Genomic DNA, 23,062 nt, shown 5'->3' with positions numbered 1-23,062 from the left:
TGGGAAATTCAAGACACAAATCAATATACTGCATATAAGATAATTTTTAGTTTCTAAAATGAATTTAATTGATTAGACAGAAAAAAAGAAAAATCTAACTTGCGCACTTCTTGCGTGATGAATACATGGGTGCCAATTGTGCGAACATTAAATATCTAAAAAATTGTCGCTGAATAAACCAATGGGAACTAATATTTTGAAGTAACTTCAATAATAGTAAAATCACAATAAAGTTACACAAATTCATTTCTTGAACAAACAAGTGGCTTACTTAATTTGGAATTCCTCTCCAAGATTTCCCGAAATCTGATGCGGACAATTATAACCGTGTGATTCACGTTGATTTTGTTCTCATTCATAGGACAGAATCATGGTACTGTTGAAATTAAATTCAAAAGCAGGGGCAAATAAGGAAGAAAGCGGTTATGAATATCATAAAGAAGAAAGTATCAGCTCTCACGGGCCCCACGGGTTCGTCTCACAAACACTGTGCCATCATGCGATGAAGCACGTGACAACTTCTCCAGCCCCATCTTTGACCAATACCACCTTGCCACGTGTCCATTCCCTTGATATTACTTCTCTCAGCGTTCCAAGTGAACCAACCGATACCATACACACACTTCCAAGCTCTCTCTCATCACAGTGAAGATTTTCTTTCTAATTTTACGTGATTCCAATCTCACACTCTTCTCGAAGTCTCAGACGAAGCCACTCTCACACCTTCCACCGATTGAGGAAGACGAAGGTTTCTTTTCTTTTTCTTTCTCTGTTTTCTTCCAAATTTGCCTCTTCTCCTTCTCGTTCTTATTTATTCATAGGTTCTGGTATCGCAACTTTTGCTCATTGTGAATTTGAATGATGGACGCATGTTAATGTTTTCCTTATTTGTCTAGAGGAATAGTAAGGAGTAGATCCGTGAAGATGAGCCAAAGTATCTTCCACCAAACGGTGCTTTGTCAAACGCAAACGGTTGCTGAGCATCAAAGTAAGGTAAGTTCCTTCCCGGTCAGTGTGAACAAAGGAAAGAAGAATCTCGCGTTTCGTACAAATTTTCGCGGGAACAGGCTGTATGTGAGGAAATGCAAATTAGCCATGGGAAAGCACCGCCACGTCGACGCTATTCCACGCGCTGTGTTAACCACGAATCCGGCTTCTGAGGTATGCTCCAATCACCATAATATCATTACGTCGTTTCAGTCTGATCATTATTATTATATTATCATCATTTATTATTATTATTATTATTATTATTATTATTATTATTATTATTATTATTATTATTATGATTAGTATTAGTGAAGGGAAAACTAATTATTATAAAATCTTTACCCTCTTCATTTATTTAAGGATCGAGATTATATTAAGAATGAAAAAAAAAAGGAAGGATTCATTTTGTTAAATTAGCGGTTAAATGTTAAATTAAGAAAGCTTAAAGTTTGATGGGGGAAGAGTAACTCCTGGAGTCTTTCCTTTTATTTATTTTATTATTATTATTATTATTATTTAAATTATTTAATGGTGCTGAGAAAAAAATTGCTGGACGTCTGCTAGGTAATCTTGAATGAAGCTTTGTAAAAAATGTAATCATAAAGAAACAGTAACTTTAATGGAAATGCTGAAATATGTTCGCTCTTGATAATGTCTCAAGCAGAGCGTTAAGAAACTGCGTTCATTTTCTTGAGGCATTGGATTGAATGCTCATACATGAACATGACATAAGACAGTAGCTTAGGATGTAACTATTAATTTGGGCACAAATCAACATTACGCGTTTTTGTGAGCGTATAAAATTTAATCAATAATATTCAATGTGTTCCTTTTCTTGTCTGTTTTTATTAACTGGAATTTGAGTGTTGTGTTGACTGCCTTTTTGGCCATTGAACAGCTTTCTGGGAGGTTCAACCTTGATGGAAATATTGACTTGCAGGTATTCATGTGGCCCATAATATTTAATTGTGTTCATGGATGGTAAATATGAGATTGTAATAAGACATTATTAGTCAATGATGGTGGTATTCAATGGAGCAGGTTAGTGTTAGTTCTTCACAACCAGGAGCTGCAACACAAGTAGAAATTAAAGTTTCATACAGTAGTAGCTCTCTGCTTTTACATTGGGGAGTTGTGTGTGATCAGCCAGGGTATGTTCTGTACTAGTTAAGTTATTTTGATATTCCTCAAGCATTTTAGGTGTTTGGGTTAGTTAATAATAGTCTTTAATATATCTTGTAATTTGAAGGAGATTTGTTTCCCCCCGTTTTTTTATTTTATGTTCAGGAAGTGGGTACTTCCTTCTCGTCGCCCGGAAGGAACTAAAGTTTACAAGAACAAAGCTCTTAGAACTCCTTTCATGAAAGTAAGTTTTCAACATTAACTGCAACATTAAAAGAAAGTTTTATCGGAATGTTGATAAACTGACTTGACATCTTTAAATATAGATTTGCATATCCGTTTGACTAATTTTTTTTGTTGCTTTAGGCTGACTCGGAATCCTTCCTTAAAATAGAAATTTACGACCCTGCGGCACAATCCATTGAGTTCCTCATACTTGATGAGGCTAAAAATAAGTGGTGTGCTTCTCATAGCCTTGTTTTTTTATCGCCATTGTTGAATAATAGTTTCACGGTAAACTTAGACATAGTTATTTTTGCTTTTTTTTTTTTTCTATTTTTTCTAAACGTAGGTTTAAAAATAATGGTGAGAACTTTCACATCAAGTTACCAGTAAAAAATAAGCTATCTCAAGAAGTTTCAGTTCCTGAAGACCTTGTACAGATTCAAGCATATCTTAGGTGGGAACGAAAGGGTAAGCAGATGTACACTCCAGAGCAAGAGAAGGTCAGTAATGAAATGGTCTTTCATGTCTTACATTTAGCTGCAAGTTTTTGAAGTTTGATGCCTACTTTGTTCCTTTCAGCTGATTCTTTTTTATAATTTCCTAGTTCTCCCTTTAGTTTGTTTTGCTCTCCAATTTTGTTATATCAATTTTCTGCTTTTCATTCGAAGAATATTCTTCTGAATGTATCCATGGTAAACGTTCTTGGTTATGCCTTCCATAACAATCTCTGGAAAAGATTAGTCTTTGCAATCTCGTATAAATTCTATGCTCATGTATTGTCCAGGTTTATTGACATTCCCACTCCTAATCCTTATTTAAGTTGATTCTATCACATTGGGTTACTACGACCCACTCTCTGGTTTTTGTCTTTAGCTTCCATGAAATATTATTCAGATGAAAGAGCATTCTTTCACTTGTGATTGAGAATAAACTACCAAACGCATCATCTCTTTCTTCTCTAACATGATATATAGCTAAGATTATTTTCTTGTGCCTGTTGGATAGGCATCTCACTACACTATAGAGTATCTCTTGGAAGAACACTTTTGCTTACAAGATATGTTATATTTTTTATTACTTTTAAAATTATTCTTTGGATATCCATGCTTTACAACATGTTAACCGCTCTAAATAGACTGATAATTATGTTAAAATATTGTTGATTATATTCATCATTTGATTTTGTAATGATTAGCCAGTTGTTAGGACTTAGGTCATGTTGAACATTTTGTTAGTGGTTGTTATTCTGCCATAAAATGGGGGTTATATGGGGGAAAGTTAAAAGGAAATGTCCCTTGTACAACAGGCTCTGGGAGTTAGATCTTCTATGCAAATTTGTTATTATTTGATTGTTCATTGCTGTTATAAAAAGCACTGCTTTACATGCTCCTTAAATTATTCTCTTGAAAAAGAATTCTCTACCTGAAACTTCCAGAATCGAAAAGTAAAGAGGAAGTGGAGGAGGTAGGTAGGGGTTACTTTTACTGGATTTGATTCTTCTATTTTTGTAAAAAGAATGATAAATATGATTCCTTCCTTTTGGCTTGTAAGTTTATGATCGCAATTTGTTCTGTATAGTTCATTTTTGGATAATCTAACATTATATGGAAAATGGATTTAGTGACAGCCTTCTACTTTTGCTGGAATTCAACATTAGTCTGTTATATTTTACTGCTCTCGTCAGGACTATTGCATTTTTCCTTCACATACATGATTAGTATATAATTTTCTCCTCAATTATGTTAGGCGGAATATGAAGCAGCTCGGCAAGAACTATTGGAGGAAGTATCTAGGGGTACTTCTGTACAAGATCTTCGTGCAAGGTTAACTAAGAATACTAAAGCTGCTGAAGTGAAGGAGCCTTCTGTTTCTGAAACAAAGACTATCCCTGATGAACTTGTACAGATTCAAGCTTATATTCGTTGGGAAAAAGCTGGAAAGCCTAACTACTCTCAGGAACAACAACTTGTAACTTTGTGACATCCTCTCCAATTTCTACTTTTCTGTTGAATATTAATTACCTAGGTTGTCAAATTATAATTCATTTTATCTAAGAGAACCTTTTGGCACTCGCTGCTTAATTGCCAGATGGAATTTGAGGAAGCAAGAAAAGAGTTGTCAGCAGAGCTTGAGAAGGGTGCTTCTTTGGATGAGATACGAAAGAAGATTACCAAAGGAGAAATACAAACTAAAGTTGCCAAGCAGTTGAAAACAAAAAAATACTTCCGCGCTGAAAGAATACAAAGGAAAAAAAGAGATTTGAGGCAGATTATCAACCGAATTGTTGATGAAAATATAGTTGAACAATTTAAAGATGTTCCAAAGACCTTGAGACTAATTGAACAATATGCCGAGGCAAGGGAAGAATATGAAAGTGGTCCTGTTTTGAACAAGACAATATACAAGCTTGATGATAATGATCTTTTGGTGAGATAATTTTTGCCAAATTGATATTTTGAGCTGGTGGGTCTTTTATTGACCATCTGATTTTGATAGTCTTTCCTATCTTTAAAAGGTCCTCGTTACCAAAGATGCTGGTAAGATTAAGGTTCACCTGGCTACAGACTCAAAGAAACCTCTTACACTTCACTGGGCCTTATCTAGAACATCTAATGAGTGGTTGGTGAGTGTTTATTGTACTATATACCAGATTAATGTTCTCCTGGGTGTTAAAATTGTGTTGTTTGTTTCATCATATTTTTTAAGGCATTTTATTTACAATAAACTCATTGGCAATCTTAGCTACCACCTGGAAATGCTCTGCCCACTGGATCTGTTGCTCTGACTGAGGCTGCTGAAACACCTTTCAGAGCTGGTTCTTTGTCTCATCCTTCCTTTGAGGTGTCTACAATATCATTCCTAAGTATTTTAAGTCTTTAGACCTTTGGATTTTAATCTAAGTTTAATAACATCAATTTAATTTTCAGGTCCAGTCCTTGGATATCGAAGTTGATGATACTTTTAAAGGAATACCATTTGTCATTTTATCTGAAGGAAAATGGATAAAGAACAATGGATCAAATTTTTATATTGAATTTGCTGGAAAAAAGCATATACAAAAGGTTACACTTCCTGAAATTGTGTTTGTATTTCTTCTTTCTCCAATTATGTTGGCCTATGTCACCATGTTATCATGATCAACAATATATATATTTTTTTCCATTAAAAGGATATTGGTGATGGCAAAGGTACAGCCAAGTTCTTGTTGGATAAAATAGCAGAAATGGAAAGTGAGGCACAAAAGTCCTTCATGCATCGGTCAGAAATCCCTTAAAAACTTTTACTACTTTATTGAATTATTGTTATCTGTCACTTGAAACTAGAAATAGGATTTGTACAGGATTATAGCAAACCTTATTTTCTGTTACTATTGTAGCAAAAACATGTAGCTTATAGACTGGCCAAGGGTCCTCCACTGATAGTTGTATTCTTAACGGCAATTTGAGCTTCTTCACCAGTACCAATGCGATATACTATGTTTTTGTGTTAGAGCATCTAATACCAAAGGTTTCGTTGAGTTATTGGGTTCTTGAAAATACTATTTATGCATTTTATGTTATTTTTTATGTCCATTAGGGATTAATCTTTTAGATCTGTCCTGTTGTGAACAATATTAATACTATAGAATTGCTATGTTGGAAGTGATAGACATCTATCAAACTATGAAAGGAAGAAGAAAAGAGGTTTAAGTGAAATAACTTAATTTTATTGGATTGGATGTGGTTGACTGGGTACTTTAATTTGATTTATATGACTGTATAGGTGAGAGATATGTATAACCAAAACCTTTGCAACATAATTTCGGTTATATAATTTTTAATTTGATACCATTTATATGCAATGAAATTTTAATGGATAAGTAGGTAACCTATTTTCTGACAGCGTTCAGAAGAAATAATATATTTTGTGAGTAAAAAGACTATATATTTGGTTAATCTCATCACCACCTTCACATAAGGCTTTTGAATGTGGGTTATTTTCTAAAAATATAGTGTCATAGATTTCAATTTCAAAGTGCAGCTCCAAATTAATGTCATCAACTTTTGATATGTGTGCGTTGTAAAAGATCAGTTAGCCAATATCAAAGGTATGAATGTCAGAAGGGACTACGTTACCATTTTGTTACATGGAAGTATTGGTGAATGATTGACAGTCTTGTCCCTGAATGCATCTTTTGTGGTGTCATAGATACGTAGAAAAAAAAGTTGTTAATTGTGATATGATAAATTGTCCTGATGTGTACTTTTTTATATTCTCGGACTAATATTTAGTTTTTGCTTGTTCGTTTATTTTGTATGTTCAACTTATTGGCACCTTTATTACCTGACCACTTACTAGTAGGTGAAACTCGTGTAAGTTCCACTGAATAGCAAGACACATAAATTTCACTTAATAATATGGATGTGTTGAATAGTGTGTGTAAAAGCTTGGAATCTTCCGTTTTTAATTTCCCTTTTTTAAAACAAACCTTGATGCATTTGACTGAACAAATACAGAATATTTATTAGGATGTTACTTTGTTCTATTGGTTCTGAGATGCTCACTCATCCTTTTACCCCGTTCAGATTTAACATTGCATCGGACTTGATAGATGAAGCCAAAAGTGCTGGTCGACTGGGTCTTGCGGGAATTTTGGTGTGGATGAGATTCATGGCTACAAGGCAGCTCATATGGAACAAAAATTACAATGTGAAACCACGGTAGATTTCCTTATGAAATGTTTCTCACTTGGTTTGTGCACTTCTCTGGATAATGAATAATATTAACCATTCTGGGAAACTAAGATTATGAATCACAATTAACTTTCTGCTTTAGATTTTGCTTGTTTATTGTCTTTCTTTTGTAACAGTCTTATTTATTTGCTATATAGTTTATGATTATGTCTGTCCTGTTTATATGCTTGATCGTCTTCTTCTAGTAAGCATTGGTTACTGATTGGAACAGTGAGATAAGTAAAGCACAGGACAGGCTTACGGACTTGCTCCAGGATGTTTATACAAGTTATCCACAGTATAGAGAAATTGTAAGGATGATCTTGTCTACTGTTGGTCGTGGAGGTGAAGGAGATGTTGGACAAAGGATTCGGGATGAAATCCTTGTTATTCAGGTACATTTGTTTTTTATTTGCTTTTCTATAGCATCTGCATATTTCCCTCTTGTCTGCATATGGATTAATCTTATGAAAAATTTCTATTACAGAGAAATAATGATTGCAAAGGTGGAATGATGGAGGAATGGCACCAGAAGTTACACAATAATACTAGCCCTGATGATGTTGTGATCTGTCAGGTAATTAGTTGTTCTCTTTGTAATTCCTTATGGTTTGCCCTTATCTTCCTTACCTTTATTGTTTTGGTTTTCTCCAGGCACTAATTGATTATATAAATAGTGACTTTGATATTGGTGTTTACTGGAAAACATTGAATGACAACGGAATAACTAAAGAACGGCTTCTGAGCTATGATCGAGCCATTCATTCTGAGCCAAATTTTAGGAGAGATCAGAAGGAAGGTCTTCTGCGTGATCTGGGAAACTACATGAGGACTTTGAAGGTTGTATTTATATATGCGTTCTTAATTATGTGTTATTTTTTTCTGATTTGTTTTTTTTCAGTTAGTGAATGTTATTAGTTGAAAATGCTCTTGGCTTCTATTCAATTCTTTTCGTAATAAATTCTTATTGTCGTGCTAATATGGTTGCGCATATAAATTAGGAGTGATCGTGATAGAATAGTTGCTATATCTGTGTGTGCATGATAGCATAAGTAAATGAAGTTGTTAGGAACCTAGAAACAGTGATGAAAGGACAAGACAGAAAAAGAAGCAAAAAGATAAAGTCTTGTACTGCATATTATTCACTTTACCTTGTAAAAACCAAAGCTTACAAAGGAAAACTACTTTCCTTTCTCATAGGGTTCTCCTTGTCACAAACATCATTTCAAAAAGACTCCCATAGCTCTCCTTGACATGACAATATATAGAATTCTACAAAAAGTCTTCATCTCATGTCAAATAACAGCTAACTGTTAACCAGTTAACTGCTACTGCTTTTATTTTTCTTCCTATATATACTTTCAAGACCCCCTCCTTTTTCCCTTGCCTATCAGAAGTGGAGTTCATTTTTTCCAGATAAGGTTTGTTTGTTCTTGCCAATGATAAGCTGCAAAAGGTTCTTCAGAAGTGGAGGGCAAGGTTCATTAGGCTTCTACCTCTGTATTAATCTAATACTGCTACTGATTTGAAGATTTGTTCCACCTTTAGTTACCTCTTTAGTGGTCTTAGAAAATTGTCCATTGCTGTATTTCCCACCATAGCATAGTACCCTTGACATATTGGGCTTACCTTGTGGATTATATTTTGTCATATGATGATTTTGGTTTGATTACATTATATGCAGGCAGTTCATTCAGGTGCGGATCTTGAATCTGCTATTGCAAATTGTATGGGCTACAAATCTGAGGTAACAAGACAGATAAGATCTCTGTTGCTCATCCTTTTCTTATATCTTGAGATTTTCATGCAATTAATTTACACTTAATTGTTTCTCAGGGTCAGGGCTTCATGGTTGGAGTGCAGATAAATCCAGTGCCGGGTTTGCCTGCTGGTTTTCAAGTAATGTTTATTAATTCTTTATAAATCAGTTTCTGATGATGTTATGTCTTCTGAAATATAAAAATATTTATTTGATCTACCACAAGCAGGGATTACTAGAGTTTGTCATGGAGCACGTTGAAGATAAGAATGTTGAACCACTTCTTGAGGTATATATTGAAATTATATAATTTATGTATGAGAAGAGGAAAAAGTGAGAATATTTAATTAATGAATAACGTGAAGTTGATATTGATTTGATGTGGTGTGAAATACAAAGCGTCAGTCCTATTAATATATGTTTGTTTCTATTCAATAGGGATTGCTTGAGGCTCGTCTGGAACTCCAACCATCACTCAGTAAATCCCAAAGTCGTCTGAAAGATCTTATATTTTTGGATGTTGCTCTTGATTCTACCGTGAGAACAGCAGTGGAAAGGGGTTATGAGGAATTAAACAATGCTGCACCTGAGGTAATTCCCTGTTTTTGGGGTGTAACTGTTTTTAAATGTTGCTTGCTGAATTTTGTTGTGTTGATACATATTTTAAATCAAATTCTGTTATACACTGGTGTGTGGACTTTGCAGAAAATAATGTACTTCATCATCTTGGTTCTTGAAAATCTTGCCCTTTCATCGGATGACAATGAAGATCTTATCTACTGTTTGAAGGTATAGTGATTTGTCCCTTTTTGTTTCGTACTCACTAGTTGGGTTATTTCAAAACTCAGACTCAGGCTTATAAAGCCTGTAGATGTGGTATGTTATTTCAAAAATCAATTATATGTATAATTGATTACAGCAAAAATCATTTGTATTTATCTAAGTTTGCTGAAAACTGGCTTTAAGATAATTTATTCCATTTGGATATGAGAAAAAGAATATGTATATGAAGCTGAAAGGGAAAAACATTGTTGAAAAACAATCATGTTACAATTTATCATATTCATAAAATCAGCTTCTTTTGGATTTTCTTACAAATGTCAGCTGCTATCCTTAAAATAACATATAGTTGAAATTGCAATCTTTTTTACCCCATAAAGAACTGAAATCTTTAAAATTATTTTTTCCCAAACTCGCTCTTTCAGTTGTTAATTGTGCAATTATTATTTTTTATCATGGTCAATTCCACTGTTCTCATGGATTATAATTGACAGTAATGTGGTCACACAATGTGGGAATTTCTTTCATCAACATTCGTTTTTAAATATTCATTCCTCATTAATTTGAGGATTGAATTTGCTTTGTGTTAACTTAAGCTTCTTAAAGCTGAGTATAAAGGATCATAACTAACAATGCAAGAAAACCACTGATGCTGTTCCAGTAATGGTGCTACATAGTGTCTTGGGTCTTCAGATATTCTTGGTCTATATTTAATCAGACAAAGGAAAATATCCATTAGTATTTCTTTGTTTTATTTTGAAGGGATGGGATCTTGCCTTAAGCATGTGCAAGAGTAATGACACTCATTGGGCATTGTACGCTAAATCAGTCCTTGACAGAACCCGCCTTGCACTCACAAACAAGGCTCAATTATACCAGGAAATTCTGCAACCATCGGCAGAATACCTTGGATCACTGCTTGGCGTGGACCAATGGGCTGTATGTATTTTTTGATTGTTTTGTTCTCTATCTTTCTGTTTTGCCTTTGTTTGTATCTAGAATATCTCCTGCTGCAGGTGGAAATATTTACTGAAGAAATTATCCGTGCTGGATCTGCTGCCTCTTTATCTACTCTTCTAAATCGACTGGATCCTGTGCTCCGAAAGACAGCTAATCTTGGAAGGTGAATTGATCATGCTTGTTTCTGATGTCATCTTCAATATAATATAGTCAACAGGCTAGACCATACACCATCATTCTGGTTTTGAGATAATTATAACCTTCTAATCTAATTATAATTTTCTCAAACAGCTGGCAAGTTATTAGCCCAATTGAAACTGTTGGATATGTTGAGGTTGTAGATGAGTTGCTTGCTGTTCAAAACAAAACATACGAGCGACCAACAATTTTGATAGCCAAGAGTGTAAAAGGAGAAGAAGAAATTCCAGATGGTACAGTTGCTGTCCTGACACCTGATATGCCTGATGTCCTATCTCATGTTTCTGTTCGAGCAAGAAACAGCAAGGTATCATCTTACTTTGGATAGCCAGACTATTTTGGTTATATTTAAGGATGCTGTTATTAAATGATAGACCTGTGTGTTTCATCTTCAGTTTGACACTAAATCAGTGGTATCTATATTCAAATAGCGCACAGTCACTCTTTAACTATGATGACATTTGAGTGCATGCTCCCTAGGTAAATTAGCATACTCCAACAACAGTATTTTTATTGAAAACTATTCACCTTCGTTCTCAGATGATTCTAAATTTGATTCTCATTAAATTCAGCATCCAATCATTCAAAGTCGGTGATATTGTTAGTGTTAATAATGTAAACAAAAGGTTTTTCTGGGAAATTCAAGGACAGTTGGATCAAAAGCCCATGATTTGGAAGGTTTACACATAAAAGGTCAAAATGTAAATGACCAGGAGAACTTGCTGATAGGGAAAGTGCTGGAATTTGTATTCACGTTGTTGGGAGTCAGTTACTCCTTACTAGGCTAACGAGGATATTCACACACATTGTGAGACCCAGTTATTAAACCTAGTAAGGAGGGGTAGAATCAGGGAATCTGAATGTTTTAACAGTTTTTGGCTGTAGGCTTGGGCAGAGATTGCCTTCGATATTGAAGTCTTAGCATCTGGGTTGTGAAAGAGAGTTTACAAATCCTTTCTTATTTCAGTAATTTTATCCATCTTTTCTCGTGTAGGTTGGGTTTCTACCAGGATTGATATAAATTGCAAATTTAGACTTAACCAATTATGAAGATTTGATTAAAAGACTTGACACGCTTCATCAGCTAACCTGTTATAGAGTGCAATGTCTATTAATCCAAGACAAAAAATAAAAAAATTAGTTATCATATTTATCTTGTGGTTTTCTAACCAAACACAACAGTTGTGAGCCATGTATTCAATTTCATCACGTGGGATAAGGGTATTGTTGTTATTATATCATATTACCATGCCTATGATACGCTATTTATTGCTGAGAAGATTTTGAAATGCAATGGCTGTCAAATGCTGAAGTTTTGAGTTTTCCAGGTTTGTTTTGCTACATGCTTTGATCCCAATATCCTTGCTAACCTCCAAGAACATAAAGGAAAGCTTTTGCGCTTAAAGCCTACATCTGCTGATGTAGTTTATAGGTAAACATTGTTTCTGCTTTGGATTAAAGTCCTAAAGATGTTTAAATGCCTTCCTGTTAAAATATTCACTTCACCTCCTACTGCTCAACCTTAATTGCTGTGTTTTACTTCTTTCTTATACAATTTTTCATTTTGTGGCATTTCATACAGTCAGGTCAAGGAGGGGGAGTTTACTGATGACAAATCAACTCACCTGAAAGATGTTGGTTCAGTGTCACCCATATCTCTGGCGAGAAAGAATTTTAGTGGTAGATATGCTGTCTCATCCGAAGAATTCACTGGTGAAATGGTTAGCTTTCGAAATGAACTACGTGTCGGTATACATATGCATTTTTCTTATACATGTTTCCTCCAGAATAACTTGCTCAAAGTTATGTTCCCAGGTTGGAGCTAAATCTCGTAATATCGCTTATTTAAAGGGGAAAGTAGCTTCTTGGATTGGAATTCCTACCTCAGTTGCCATACCATTTGGAGTTTTTGAACATGTTCTTTCTGATAAATCAAATCAGGTTCTATATATTATATTTTTGTCCATATTTTTCAGGTTGCTTAATGAACGTCTGCATCTCCTTTTTTGTGGTTATCGTGGATTTTCCATGTATATCAACTAGTGTGATTTTTTTATAATTTGAATTGGGGTTTGGAATACACACATTGGCTTCTGATTTTGGCTTTTTGAATTGCTAAACTATTGTATTTGATCCGTTGTAGTTTTCAATTTGTATACGAGAAGGTTGGTAACTCTTAAATCTTAATGGGTGTATATATTTGAATGTGAACTTTTAAGGTGCTAAATTGAATTTTCATAACAATTTATAATAACTGAACCTGAATACATTTCAAATGCTCTACCCTTTAAAAAATGGATTTCCCCCACTTCATGTTGCAGTTAGTGGTTGTTTATAACCTAGGAGTAAAATTGAGGTTATGGCAGAGGCAAAGTCTTATACTAAAGCATAGTAGTCCCCATAGGATTAAATCTCAAAGATTGTTTAACTGCATGGTTGACATCTATAGCTTATCTCATTTTTCATTTACTTTATGCCAGCCTTTCCTGTAGTCTAATGAAATCTTGGACTGCATGTTAATCAACAGGCAGTGGCTGACAGGATCAATATTTTGAAAAAGGAGCTAATTGAGGGGGACTTCAGTGTTCTCAAGGAGATTCGCGAAACAGTTTTACAGTTGAATGCACCACCCCAGTTGGTATTTTTCTTTTAGTACCGGCTTAACTTTAACATGATACAATAAACATTTATTTATCTTGATTCTTATTGTTGCGTTTAATATTGAAAGGCCACTACTCTGAATATAGAGACTAGTGGGATGATTTGATTTATGTAACTAACACCACTTAACAGGACAAGGTTTGGTCTTGATGGTTATATGATATGTTAGTATGTTAATATTACAGAGGGTTTCCGTGTAATCTAGTGTAACTTTTTGGTATTTCTTGTATGTCAAACTGTACAATTATCAGTCCCTATTTATTATGTACTTGACTGGTTGAAGAAAACTGCTTATTTAAGTTTTAAATTATGCTTCTCTAATAGCTCGACTTGAATTGGGATTCCAACAATCATTCTAATGAACATGAGTCTAAACTTTTCTGTTATGACACCCCATATACCCCTTCCACCCCTTCCAAATATTTCTTGCAAATCACTCATTTATTCTTTTAAGAAGTAGTAGTTTTTGTCTCATGCTCGACATATTACTTTTATTCTTGGTGGAATACCAAAAGTTGATATTAGTCTAAAGTTCTTCGGCTACCCTGCAGTTTTTAAATTATTCCATGTAAATGATGTGGAGTCTTATCGAAGAAGCCAATGAATTTATACATTAACTATATTCAGGTTGAGGAGTTGAAAACTAAAATGAAGAGTTCTGGAATGCCTTGGCCGGGTGATGAAGGTGAACAGCGATGGGAACAAGCTTGGAAGGCTATAAAAAAGGTTAACACTTCTCTCCTTGTTTGAATGAACTGGGTTTGATATATCTTATGCAAGAGAATTTTTTGTTTCTTGTGTATTTTGCCACTGCCCACTACCCATTTTCACTAAGGTCAACACAAATTTGAAATATTTTTCAGGAGATGTTATTAGAGACCAATATTTAAGTTCTCTATTCTTCATTTTAGTATCACATACTCTGCAAATGATGCCTTCTGGAAATCATATGTTCTATGCTTTTCCCTTTAATCATTTAATGTTATTTTCTCATGATTTGTTTTTCTCAATTATGAATTTATCGGCTCTTGGATATTCAAGATATAGAAATTCTTAATATGATGTATTGTGTGGGTTAAAAGCTTGAAGTTTAAGTTAATTTAAATTTGTATCTTTGGTTTCCTTTTCTCAAGCGAATTCATTCACAATCTACTATCCACCGATTTTCCTTGTTCGTCCTTTATTTTTTAAAATCTCCCAAGTTGTTGCACCTGGACATGCTTGCAATGTACAGTCAAAATAAATATATTCCTACATATATATGTTAGATATGTAGTTTAGATCTATTTCGAATTTTAGTGTAAAAACCTTAATACTTGTGTATATTTTAGTGGTCATGAACCAATATTATTTATTTGTTTGATTCATTAAAAAGGTTTGGGGCTCCAAGTGGAATGAAAGGGCATACTTCAGCACACGAAAAGTGAAATTGGACCACGAGTATCTTTCCATGGCTGTCCTTGTTCAGGAAGTGGTAAATGCTGATTATGCTTTTGTCATCCACACGACTAATCCGTCCTCTGGGGATTCGTCAGAGATATATGCTGAGGTATGTTTAATGATGTCATGTTTTCCCCTATTCTTCCGCCCATTTAAGTAAACATATTCACTATTGAATCGATATGGGAAAGAAGCTATTTTAACTGTGGTACTCTTCTGATATAGGTGGTAAAGGGACTTGGAGAAACACTGGTTGGAGCTTATCCTGGTCGTGCTTTGAGTTTTATCTGCAAAAAGAGTGATTTGAACTCTCCTCAGGTACTTCTGCAAGATCGTTTTGTTTTTGTAGTATTTTGTATGGTTAATGCCCTAGTTATCATTCTTTTATCGATTATGTCAAATATAAGAACATCATATATGAATTATCTTTACCAGTACGGCATATGCTTTTGGAATTTTTCATTATTTTTCTAATTTTTTGGGCTTCCTTAGATCTTGGGCTATCCTAGCAAACCTGTCGGCCTATTTATAAGACGGTCAATTATTTTTCGATCTGATTCCAATGGTGAAGACCTAGAAGGTTATGCTGGTGCAGGTCTTTATGACAGGTGAACTTTGACAACTCTTCATCGATGATCATCTTCCATAGAAACTTTGTTAGAATTAACTTTTATGAGAAAGTAGATCGAATTACCCTTCCTTATCAGTTAAATTAATCTTTTTCCTGATAAAAAAAATTGAACTTTTACAATAAATTTATTTACCTTTTTATTTTATTCTATGAAACAAGTTCATAGCTAATGAAATGATGGCATTGAATTGTATCTGCATGTTTTATTATCTTAACGCGATGCCAATCATTTTAACTGTTTTCCCCTTGTAATATGAAATTGCGGCAAGAATTATATCCAATGTACACAAGTCATTTTGAATTGAACATGGAATTTGTCTAGCTTTGCATAACTTGCCTGGCTTAGCAAAATGGTATGTGTATGATGGATAAGAGAGTATAATTGGCTACACTGGTAAATGTATCTCATTTTCGGGTCTTTCTGTTTTCATAAATAATGGTAACCCTTAGGATATAAGAAAATAGTACGTGCATTGATATTTGGGAGATTAGAGTGGTCCTGTGAACTGTTTCAAGTAATTATTTTCCAATTCCATTTCATGCTTTCTGACACCGGTTTACTGAATTTCCTTCCTGAACAGTGTGCCAATGGATGAAGAGGAGAAGGTGGTGCTTGATTACTCATCAGACCAACTGATCCTTGATGGAAACTTTCGGCAGTCAATCTTGTCAAGCATTGCCCGTGCAGGAAATGAAATTGAAGGGTTGTATGGGTCTCCTCAGGACATTGAAGGTGTCATCAAGGATGGAAAACTCTATGTTGTCCAGACCAGACCACAAATGTAGACTTCTACCATCCATATCTTCTAAACCCACCTACCTCCACTTTCTTCATCCCCGTGCAATATGGCGTTTCAAACGTGCCCGTGCCAACATCTGCCTGTTCAACATTTAAACCTGCGGACTACAAAAATTGGCTTTATAGATTTAATACATGTGATATATTAAATTTTAAGGAATAATTTATAAGTGTATAAACATAGAATAATGTAAATTAAGAAAAATTTAAATGGCTTTCTTTTTCCTCACCATAGATTATATCTAAAGCTACTTCTTAATCAAGTTTGTGTTTTTACTTGAGGTGTATGGACCGGGATCAGGTTAATAATATTTCCACATTTATATTCGAAGTACCTTTTTTATATTCTGCATTAGTTAAAATCATTAGCTTGCTATAGTATTTGATAGTTTGACTGTTTCACTGTATTTGTTGCGAGCACTCTATATGGAGTTTCGAGGACGATCTCAAAAAAGAAATGACTTACACTTTTAGGGACAACCAGAAGGTTGGCTTTCAGGACATCTTATTTTTTCTTCACCTTCTCTATTTTTCTGTCTCTTCCACTTCTATCCTCTTTTATATCTCTTGATTCTTTTATGATCATGCTTTTGAAGTTATTTTCATATTCTGATTCTGTAAAGATTATAATTGCTAAATCGCATACTGTGTAACCTAAAGCTATTACAACCAAATGAAACAATAATTATTTTCACTTCATCGGCTAAGAGATGTTGGTTCACAGGTTTTTGTGTATACCAGTATCTCCATCTCATTGTCTGTTGCTACTGGCATAAGCACTTGACAATGAAAAAAGAAAACAACTTAGTCAACATCATTTGAAGTTATCAATATCTTTATGGATTGACTCGTTGCCACACCCATGTTCATAGTCTGTAATTGTTTCTTCAATCAAAGATTATTGAATTTCGAGATATTTTCCAAAACTCGTTAGCACTATTTTGTCTTTCAAAAACTTCTGTTAAAACCTCACAACCTAACCTTGATAATATCTATATTTTTTAATTATAAGCGCATTGTGCGGATGTTTGATTAGCTGAATGAAAATGTTTCTCCTTCCAACACTATCTCATATAAAACAAACATCTTTACCCGTTATGAGTTGACATTGTTTTGGCAATAGATTTTTCATTTCGATCTTATGCCATAACTTTTTACGCTAATTTGTTGTAAAAGGTGAATTGGACAAAATAAAACCTCAACCGTTCAAAATACAAGTGATACAGAATAATCCCATTCAAAGAATTGAATTAGTAAGAAATAATTCGTATCCTAAACCATTCAATAGGAACTATTTTTATATATTAAGTAAACCATCAAATGTTTTATAATTTAGTTTTATTTACATTAAACCCTCCTCAAACGCCGAAACAAGACATTTCACACATGATATCATTGACACAAGCCATTTGAAGCACAATGACACAAAAACAAGATACTGCACTTAAACGAAAAACAACACTCAGTCAGCACTGGGTCCCAATTCCCGACACATTTATCCACACTTCATTCAAGCGTTGAGTAGTATTATGAGAGGAAGCATTGTAGTTGGCAATGATATAGGAGTCGGTATCTTGTATTGTTATGGATTGGTTGTTTAGGGTAGTTAGAAGAGCTTCGATTTCTTTGTTAATATCATCATCATTCGCATACCCACCGAACTTCCTAACTGCTATGCACTGACTTTTCCACTTCTCTATCCGCAGCTTGAGTTCAGGATTGGGCAACGGAGGTTTCCCATGAAAACGAGTTGATATGAATATTCTTACAATATAGGCATTCCCAGAGGGTGACGATGAAGACGGCACACTCGTTAAGGCTGGAGCAGTAAATGCAATTTTTGAAGAATTGGAATTCGCGCCATGGATATACTGGTATAGCCTGGTGCATCATTAACACTCACTTATTAACAACCATCAGAACATCATTATCAGCACTTTTGAAAAGGGAAATAAAAGATAAAACCTTTGAAATCCAATTTTGTAGGACTGGTCGAAGGAAGTTCCAGAAACACGGGCTGATACCCATGTGGATTCATTGTAGAGTCTAATCTGAAAATCTGACCGAGAGAGTATGGGTGTGTAGTTAGGTAATTCAATAGCCTGCCCCATGTTGCCACTGCACCAACAAATTGATATCAACAAATAGTAAACAAAGTGCATCACTGCTGTTTCCATCACTGCCTGTCTTCTCTTTCCAAATTACGTGCCCATTTTAAAGAGACAGAAGCAGCACACAGCACACAGAAAAGGAGTGGAAGCAGGAGTGAGGTGGGGTTTTCCTCATTAATCACTACCTATTTTATTCACTTTCTCTTTTACTTTTTTGCGTAATCTCAGCAGATTTCCATGTCAAATTATACATGTTACTCTTTATTTAAATATTTTTCTACAAATATTTTTAAAAATAAACAAATAATTTTTTTCATAAATTTATTTGTAGCAATTATTTTTTGGGTTAAATATGTTTTTGGTCCCTTAACTTTCAGTGAATTTTGGAATTAGTCTATTTTGAAACTTTGAACCAATTTAGTCCTCCATCTTTTGAAATACGTGAATTTAGTCCTTTTAATCAAATTTTGTTAAGTTTATTTGACATTTCAAACGCGTTTCACAATAGTATTTGACTTAACATTGAAGAAAAAATGTGTCAAACAGTATAAACAACTCAAATACAATCCTAAAATGCGTACGAAACATCAAATAAACCTAACAAAATTTGATTAAAAGGACTAAATCCACATATTCCGAGAGATGAAGGACTAAATTGGTCCAAAGTTTCAAAATGGACTAATTCCAAAATTCACTTAAAGTTAAGGGACCAAAAACATATTTAACCCTTATTTTTTTTTCTCTCACTATTGAAAGAAAAATTACTTTTAATGGAGATTTGTGACTCGGTATATCTCAAAAAACTATATCTTCAAATTCATTTTTCGTGATAGAAGAAATATTTATCCCTAAAATATGGGACTAAATTAATCACAAAGGTAATAAGTCATTCAAGTACATCAAGTTCCATACTTTGCGTAAGTAAAATTTTGTCTCCTCACTTAACTTAAGAACATAGGTGCTTTATTCAATCATACGTAACAATATTTTCAGTTTAAGCAATCCCACGTAAAGGTGAATTCGTTTTGATTGGCATGCTCTAAGTGAATATTGACAAACACTTAAAACGAGCAAATTTAAACATCCATATTTCACTTTCAACAAAGATTAAATTTTTAAGAAATAGTGATGTTGTTCCAAGTGACAAATAACATACTCTAAGGGATTTATTTTCTTAATAAAATATTTTAGTTATGTAACACTCCATTTAATTTAATAAGCGAAATTAAAGGTAGCGTCACATAAAGATAACAAACTAGCGCAGTCCGGGAGTTTGAAACTCAACTCCTTACAACTCAAGGCATACCACGATGCCCAAAAGAAAACTGGATACAGAGTTTAACCAAAAGTATATAAATCTAAGGATGAACAAATACATGGGCCATAACCCTAAAGAAACTTGTAAAGAAATGAGAAACCAGTCCACGCGGACTATGCAGCGGAATCACCACCTCCCTGTTGCCCACAGGTGTTCCTCGCATCTGCTCACACCAACAAGTTGATGATCATCGCAAAAAAGAGTACCACACAGTAGAACACACAACAATGAAAGTAGGGTAAGCTAGAGCACAAAATATTTCATCCATACAATCAAAATATATTCACCATACCGTATACATATATCAACCAAGCATGTTATGACTTCTCAGACAATACACTAAGACACGACTCGACTCATTCGGATACATATAACCTGGTCAGATTCAGCGGATGCTTGCACTTGTGGTGGATACCTCTGCTCACCCCCGAGCTATGTGTTACAAGTGTTATAATGAATCAATTTCCCTCACCACAAGGTTAGCCCTTAATGAATTTCAGGCCTCCTGCTACCCTCATCACAGGAGTCAGTTCGCTCTAGGTGAGACTAACTGACTCCTTAGAGTGTCAGGATGCAACCTTACCTTGAATCCTTACCTAGTTATACAGATGAGGCACCACCATAGACACCCACTAACAGGGGCCATGGAATTACGTCCCGACCACTGAAGCGCGACCCTGAAAGTCTCACCTAGAGACTCCAAGGAATTATGCGCTGACACGGACTAAACATGCTCAACCAATCAAGAAAGATTCATTATACAGATTATACATGCATATCGCATACTAGTTCTTCATAATCCATCTCTTTCATTTTTTTCCAGTAAATCCATACCAGCTCATCATTCTCAACCAACATAGTGAAATTCCATCTCATGCCAATGTCGTGTCAATTTAGTACCAACCACCTCATTCATTTCACATGCGAAGGTTCACGCCCAAAACCATCATTTACAATTCATGAATCACATCACTCATGCATATTTATTTGTCTTATGCATTTAACACAATAATCAACATCCAAGCAAGCATAAACCATTTCAGAATTTCAAAAACAACCACTCAATCACACTGTCTCGTCCAGCTCTTCGCTCAGACTGAAGGGTCTCGCTCAGGCGAGAGGCTCTTGCTTAGGCGAGCCCCATTCGCCTAGGCAAGGGCTTGAAAAAAGGAAGCAGGAGCTAACGCGGGATCTCGCTTAGGCGAGACCCCTCTTGCTTGGGTGAGTTGCTCGCTCGCTCAAAAACTGAGCTGGTCGCCTAAGCGACCTTTCGCGTAAAAAGGGTTTGGGCGAGTCCCTGTCCATCTCGCCTAGGCGAGACTGGTTCGCTTGGGCGAGATTATCAGGTCTCGCCACTATTTTCCTGCAATAGTCACCCACACCAGTCCAAAACAACACACTCATACATTCACAGTTAACATATCATCACATCAACCACAGGACCTCGAAATAACAACCAAACAACATGGAAAAAGGAATATAGGAGTAAGCCATAGCTTCCCTACCTGGAAATGGGCTCGTACGGGACTTCGACACTGAACCAAACAGCAGCTCTAGAACCAGACTCGCAAACTGGAACAGCGGACAAAAATGAGTTACTACAGGGCTTCCAACTGTGACCATGAAAACTATACTAGAAAAAGGCGGTAGGGATTAAAACATACTTGCGTGAGCAGAACTAAGGTCAAGCCAAGCGTGATATCTAACTTTTTCATCCCTTTTTTTACAGGTTTAAACGCACAAGTATTTTTTGTTTTGAGTTTTCTTAAGCCAACAACTCATTTTCTGCTTATATTTTGTCAGATCTAACTTCTTCATCCCTTTTTTTACAAGTTTAAACGGAGAAATATTTTTTGTTTTGAGTTTTCTTAAGCCAACAACTCATTTTCTGCTTATATTTTGTCAGATCTAACTTCTTCATGCTTTTTTTTACAGGTTTAAACGAAGAAGTATTTTTTGTTTTGAGTTTTCTTAAGCCAACAACTCATTTTCTGCTTATATTTTGTCAGATCTAACTTTTTCATGCGTGTTTTTATAGGTTTAAATGGAGAAGTATTTTTTGTTTTGAGTTTTCTTAAGCCAACAACTCATTTTCTGCTTATATTTTGTCAGATCTAACTTTTTCATGCGTGTTTTTACAGGTTTAAACGGAGAAGTATTTTTTGTTTTGAGTTTTCTTAAGCCAACAACTCATTTTCTGGTTATATTTTGTCAGATCTAACTTTTTCATGCTTTTTTTTACAGGTTTAAACCCAGAAGTCGATTTTATTTAGAGTTTTCTCAACCGAAACACTCATTTCTTCTTATTTTTTTGTGAGATCTATCTTTTTCAATCGTTTTTTTAGACGTTTAAACCCAGAAGTCGTTTTTATTTGATTTTTCTCAACCGAACATCTAATTTTCTTCTTATATTTTGTCAGATCTAACTTTTTTATGCTTTTTTTTACAGGTTTAAACCCAGAAGTCGATTTTATTTAGAGTTTTCTCAACCGAAACACTCATTTCTTCTTATTTTTTTGTGAGATCTATCTTTTTCAATCATTTTTTTAGACATTTAAACCCAGAAGTAATTTTTTTTTATTTTTCTCAACCGAACATCTAATTTTCTTCTTATATTTTGTTAGATCTAACTTTTTCATGCGTTTTTTTACAGGTTTTAAACCAGAAGTCGATTTTATTTTCAGTTTTCTCAACCGAACAACTTATTTCTTCTTTTTTTTTTGTGATATTTATCTTTTTCAATAGTTTTTTTAGAGTTTTAACCCAGATATCGTTTTTATTTTGATTTTTCTTAACCGAACATCTTTTTTTCTTCTTATATTTTGTCTGATCTATCTTTTTCATGCGTTTCTTTGTACAGGACTAATATGGCTCACTGCGACATATGGTTTTATTACCCAGATTTCGTTGTTATTTCTACCTTTCTCCAGCGAACAACTCATTCTTCTTTTATTTTGTTATATCTAACAATTTTATTGCATCATTGTATTTTCTAGGTTTGCTACATTTCTAATATGGTTCACTGCCGCAGATTTAACATCAGGTTTGAAATAAACTTTTTATCTAACTTTTTTTTGTGTTTATGTAGATCTAACTGTTGTTTATCTGTATTTTTTCACTTTTGAGATCGTTCATCTTCTTTACTTTTCTACCTTCAAATCTCTTTGTCATTTTTTTTTTCGTTCATGGTTTTTTTTAATAAAGCATTTAATCAGCAGATCTCTTTATTGTTACCAACTTACACTATATTTTGGCAAAGTTCTTCACTAAAAATAGTTAATCTAACTATTTTTGGCGTTTATCTACTTTGATCAAACTGTTTCTTATATTTTTCTTTTGGATACAGGCTTAAAATC

The 23,062-nt window shown here is 34.4% G+C and overlaps 2 protein-coding genes across 3 annotated transcripts; one reads left to right on the top strand and one right to left on the bottom strand.

The window, feature by feature from the left end:
- Window positions 1–591: 591 nt before the first annotated feature.
- LOC114179471 (alpha-glucan water dikinase, chloroplastic) lies at window positions 592–16,608 on the top strand. Of its 2 annotated transcripts, none has more exons than XM_028065822.1 (34): window positions 592–748; window positions 905–1,161; window positions 1,889–1,930; window positions 2,032–2,141; window positions 2,278–2,356; window positions 2,479–2,570; window positions 2,684–2,837; window positions 4,084–4,305; window positions 4,426–4,764; window positions 4,853–4,960; window positions 5,080–5,178; window positions 5,265–5,399; window positions 5,507–5,595; window positions 6,903–7,037; window positions 7,282–7,444; window positions 7,537–7,626; window positions 7,704–7,889; window positions 8,734–8,796; window positions 8,886–8,948; window positions 9,038–9,097; window positions 9,247–9,399; window positions 9,514–9,597; window positions 10,351–10,527; window positions 10,605–10,711; window positions 10,840–11,053; window positions 12,075–12,178; window positions 12,329–12,467; window positions 12,562–12,687; window positions 13,274–13,384; window positions 14,035–14,133; window positions 14,783–14,956; window positions 15,073–15,165; window positions 15,340–15,455; window positions 16,060–16,608. In XM_028065822.1, exons 2-34 carry the CDS (start codon window positions 925–927, stop codon window positions 16,262–16,264), a joined length of 4,368 nt encoding a protein of 1,455 aa, XP_027921623.1. In that variant the 5' UTR covers window positions 592–748; window positions 905–924; the 3' UTR covers window positions 16,265–16,608. The 2 variants fall into 2 exon arrangements, with proteins under 2 accessions (XP_027921623.1, XP_027921622.1); XM_028065821.1 differs by having other exon boundaries at window positions 897–1,161.
- Window positions 16,609–17,650: 1,042 nt separating this feature from the next.
- LOC114179372 (heme-binding protein 2-like) lies at window positions 17,651–18,454 on the bottom strand. Its single transcript, XM_028065697.1, has 2 exons — window positions 18,243–18,454; window positions 17,651–18,158 (listed from the first exon to the last, which is right to left on the bottom strand). The coding sequence occupies exons 1-2, from the start codon at window positions 18,452–18,454 to the stop codon at window positions 17,744–17,746; spliced, it is 627 nt and encodes a 208-aa protein (XP_027921498.1). The 3' UTR covers window positions 17,651–17,743.
- Window positions 18,455–23,062: the final 4,608 nt, after the last annotated feature.

Source organism: Vigna unguiculata, chromosome 3 (genome assembly GCF_004118075.2).
Source record: "Vigna unguiculata cultivar IT97K-499-35 chromosome 3, ASM411807v1, whole genome shotgun sequence".
NCBI lineage: Eukaryota > Viridiplantae > Streptophyta > Magnoliopsida > Fabales > Fabaceae > Vigna > Vigna unguiculata.
This window is presented reverse-complemented; position numbering and strand designations above follow the sequence as displayed.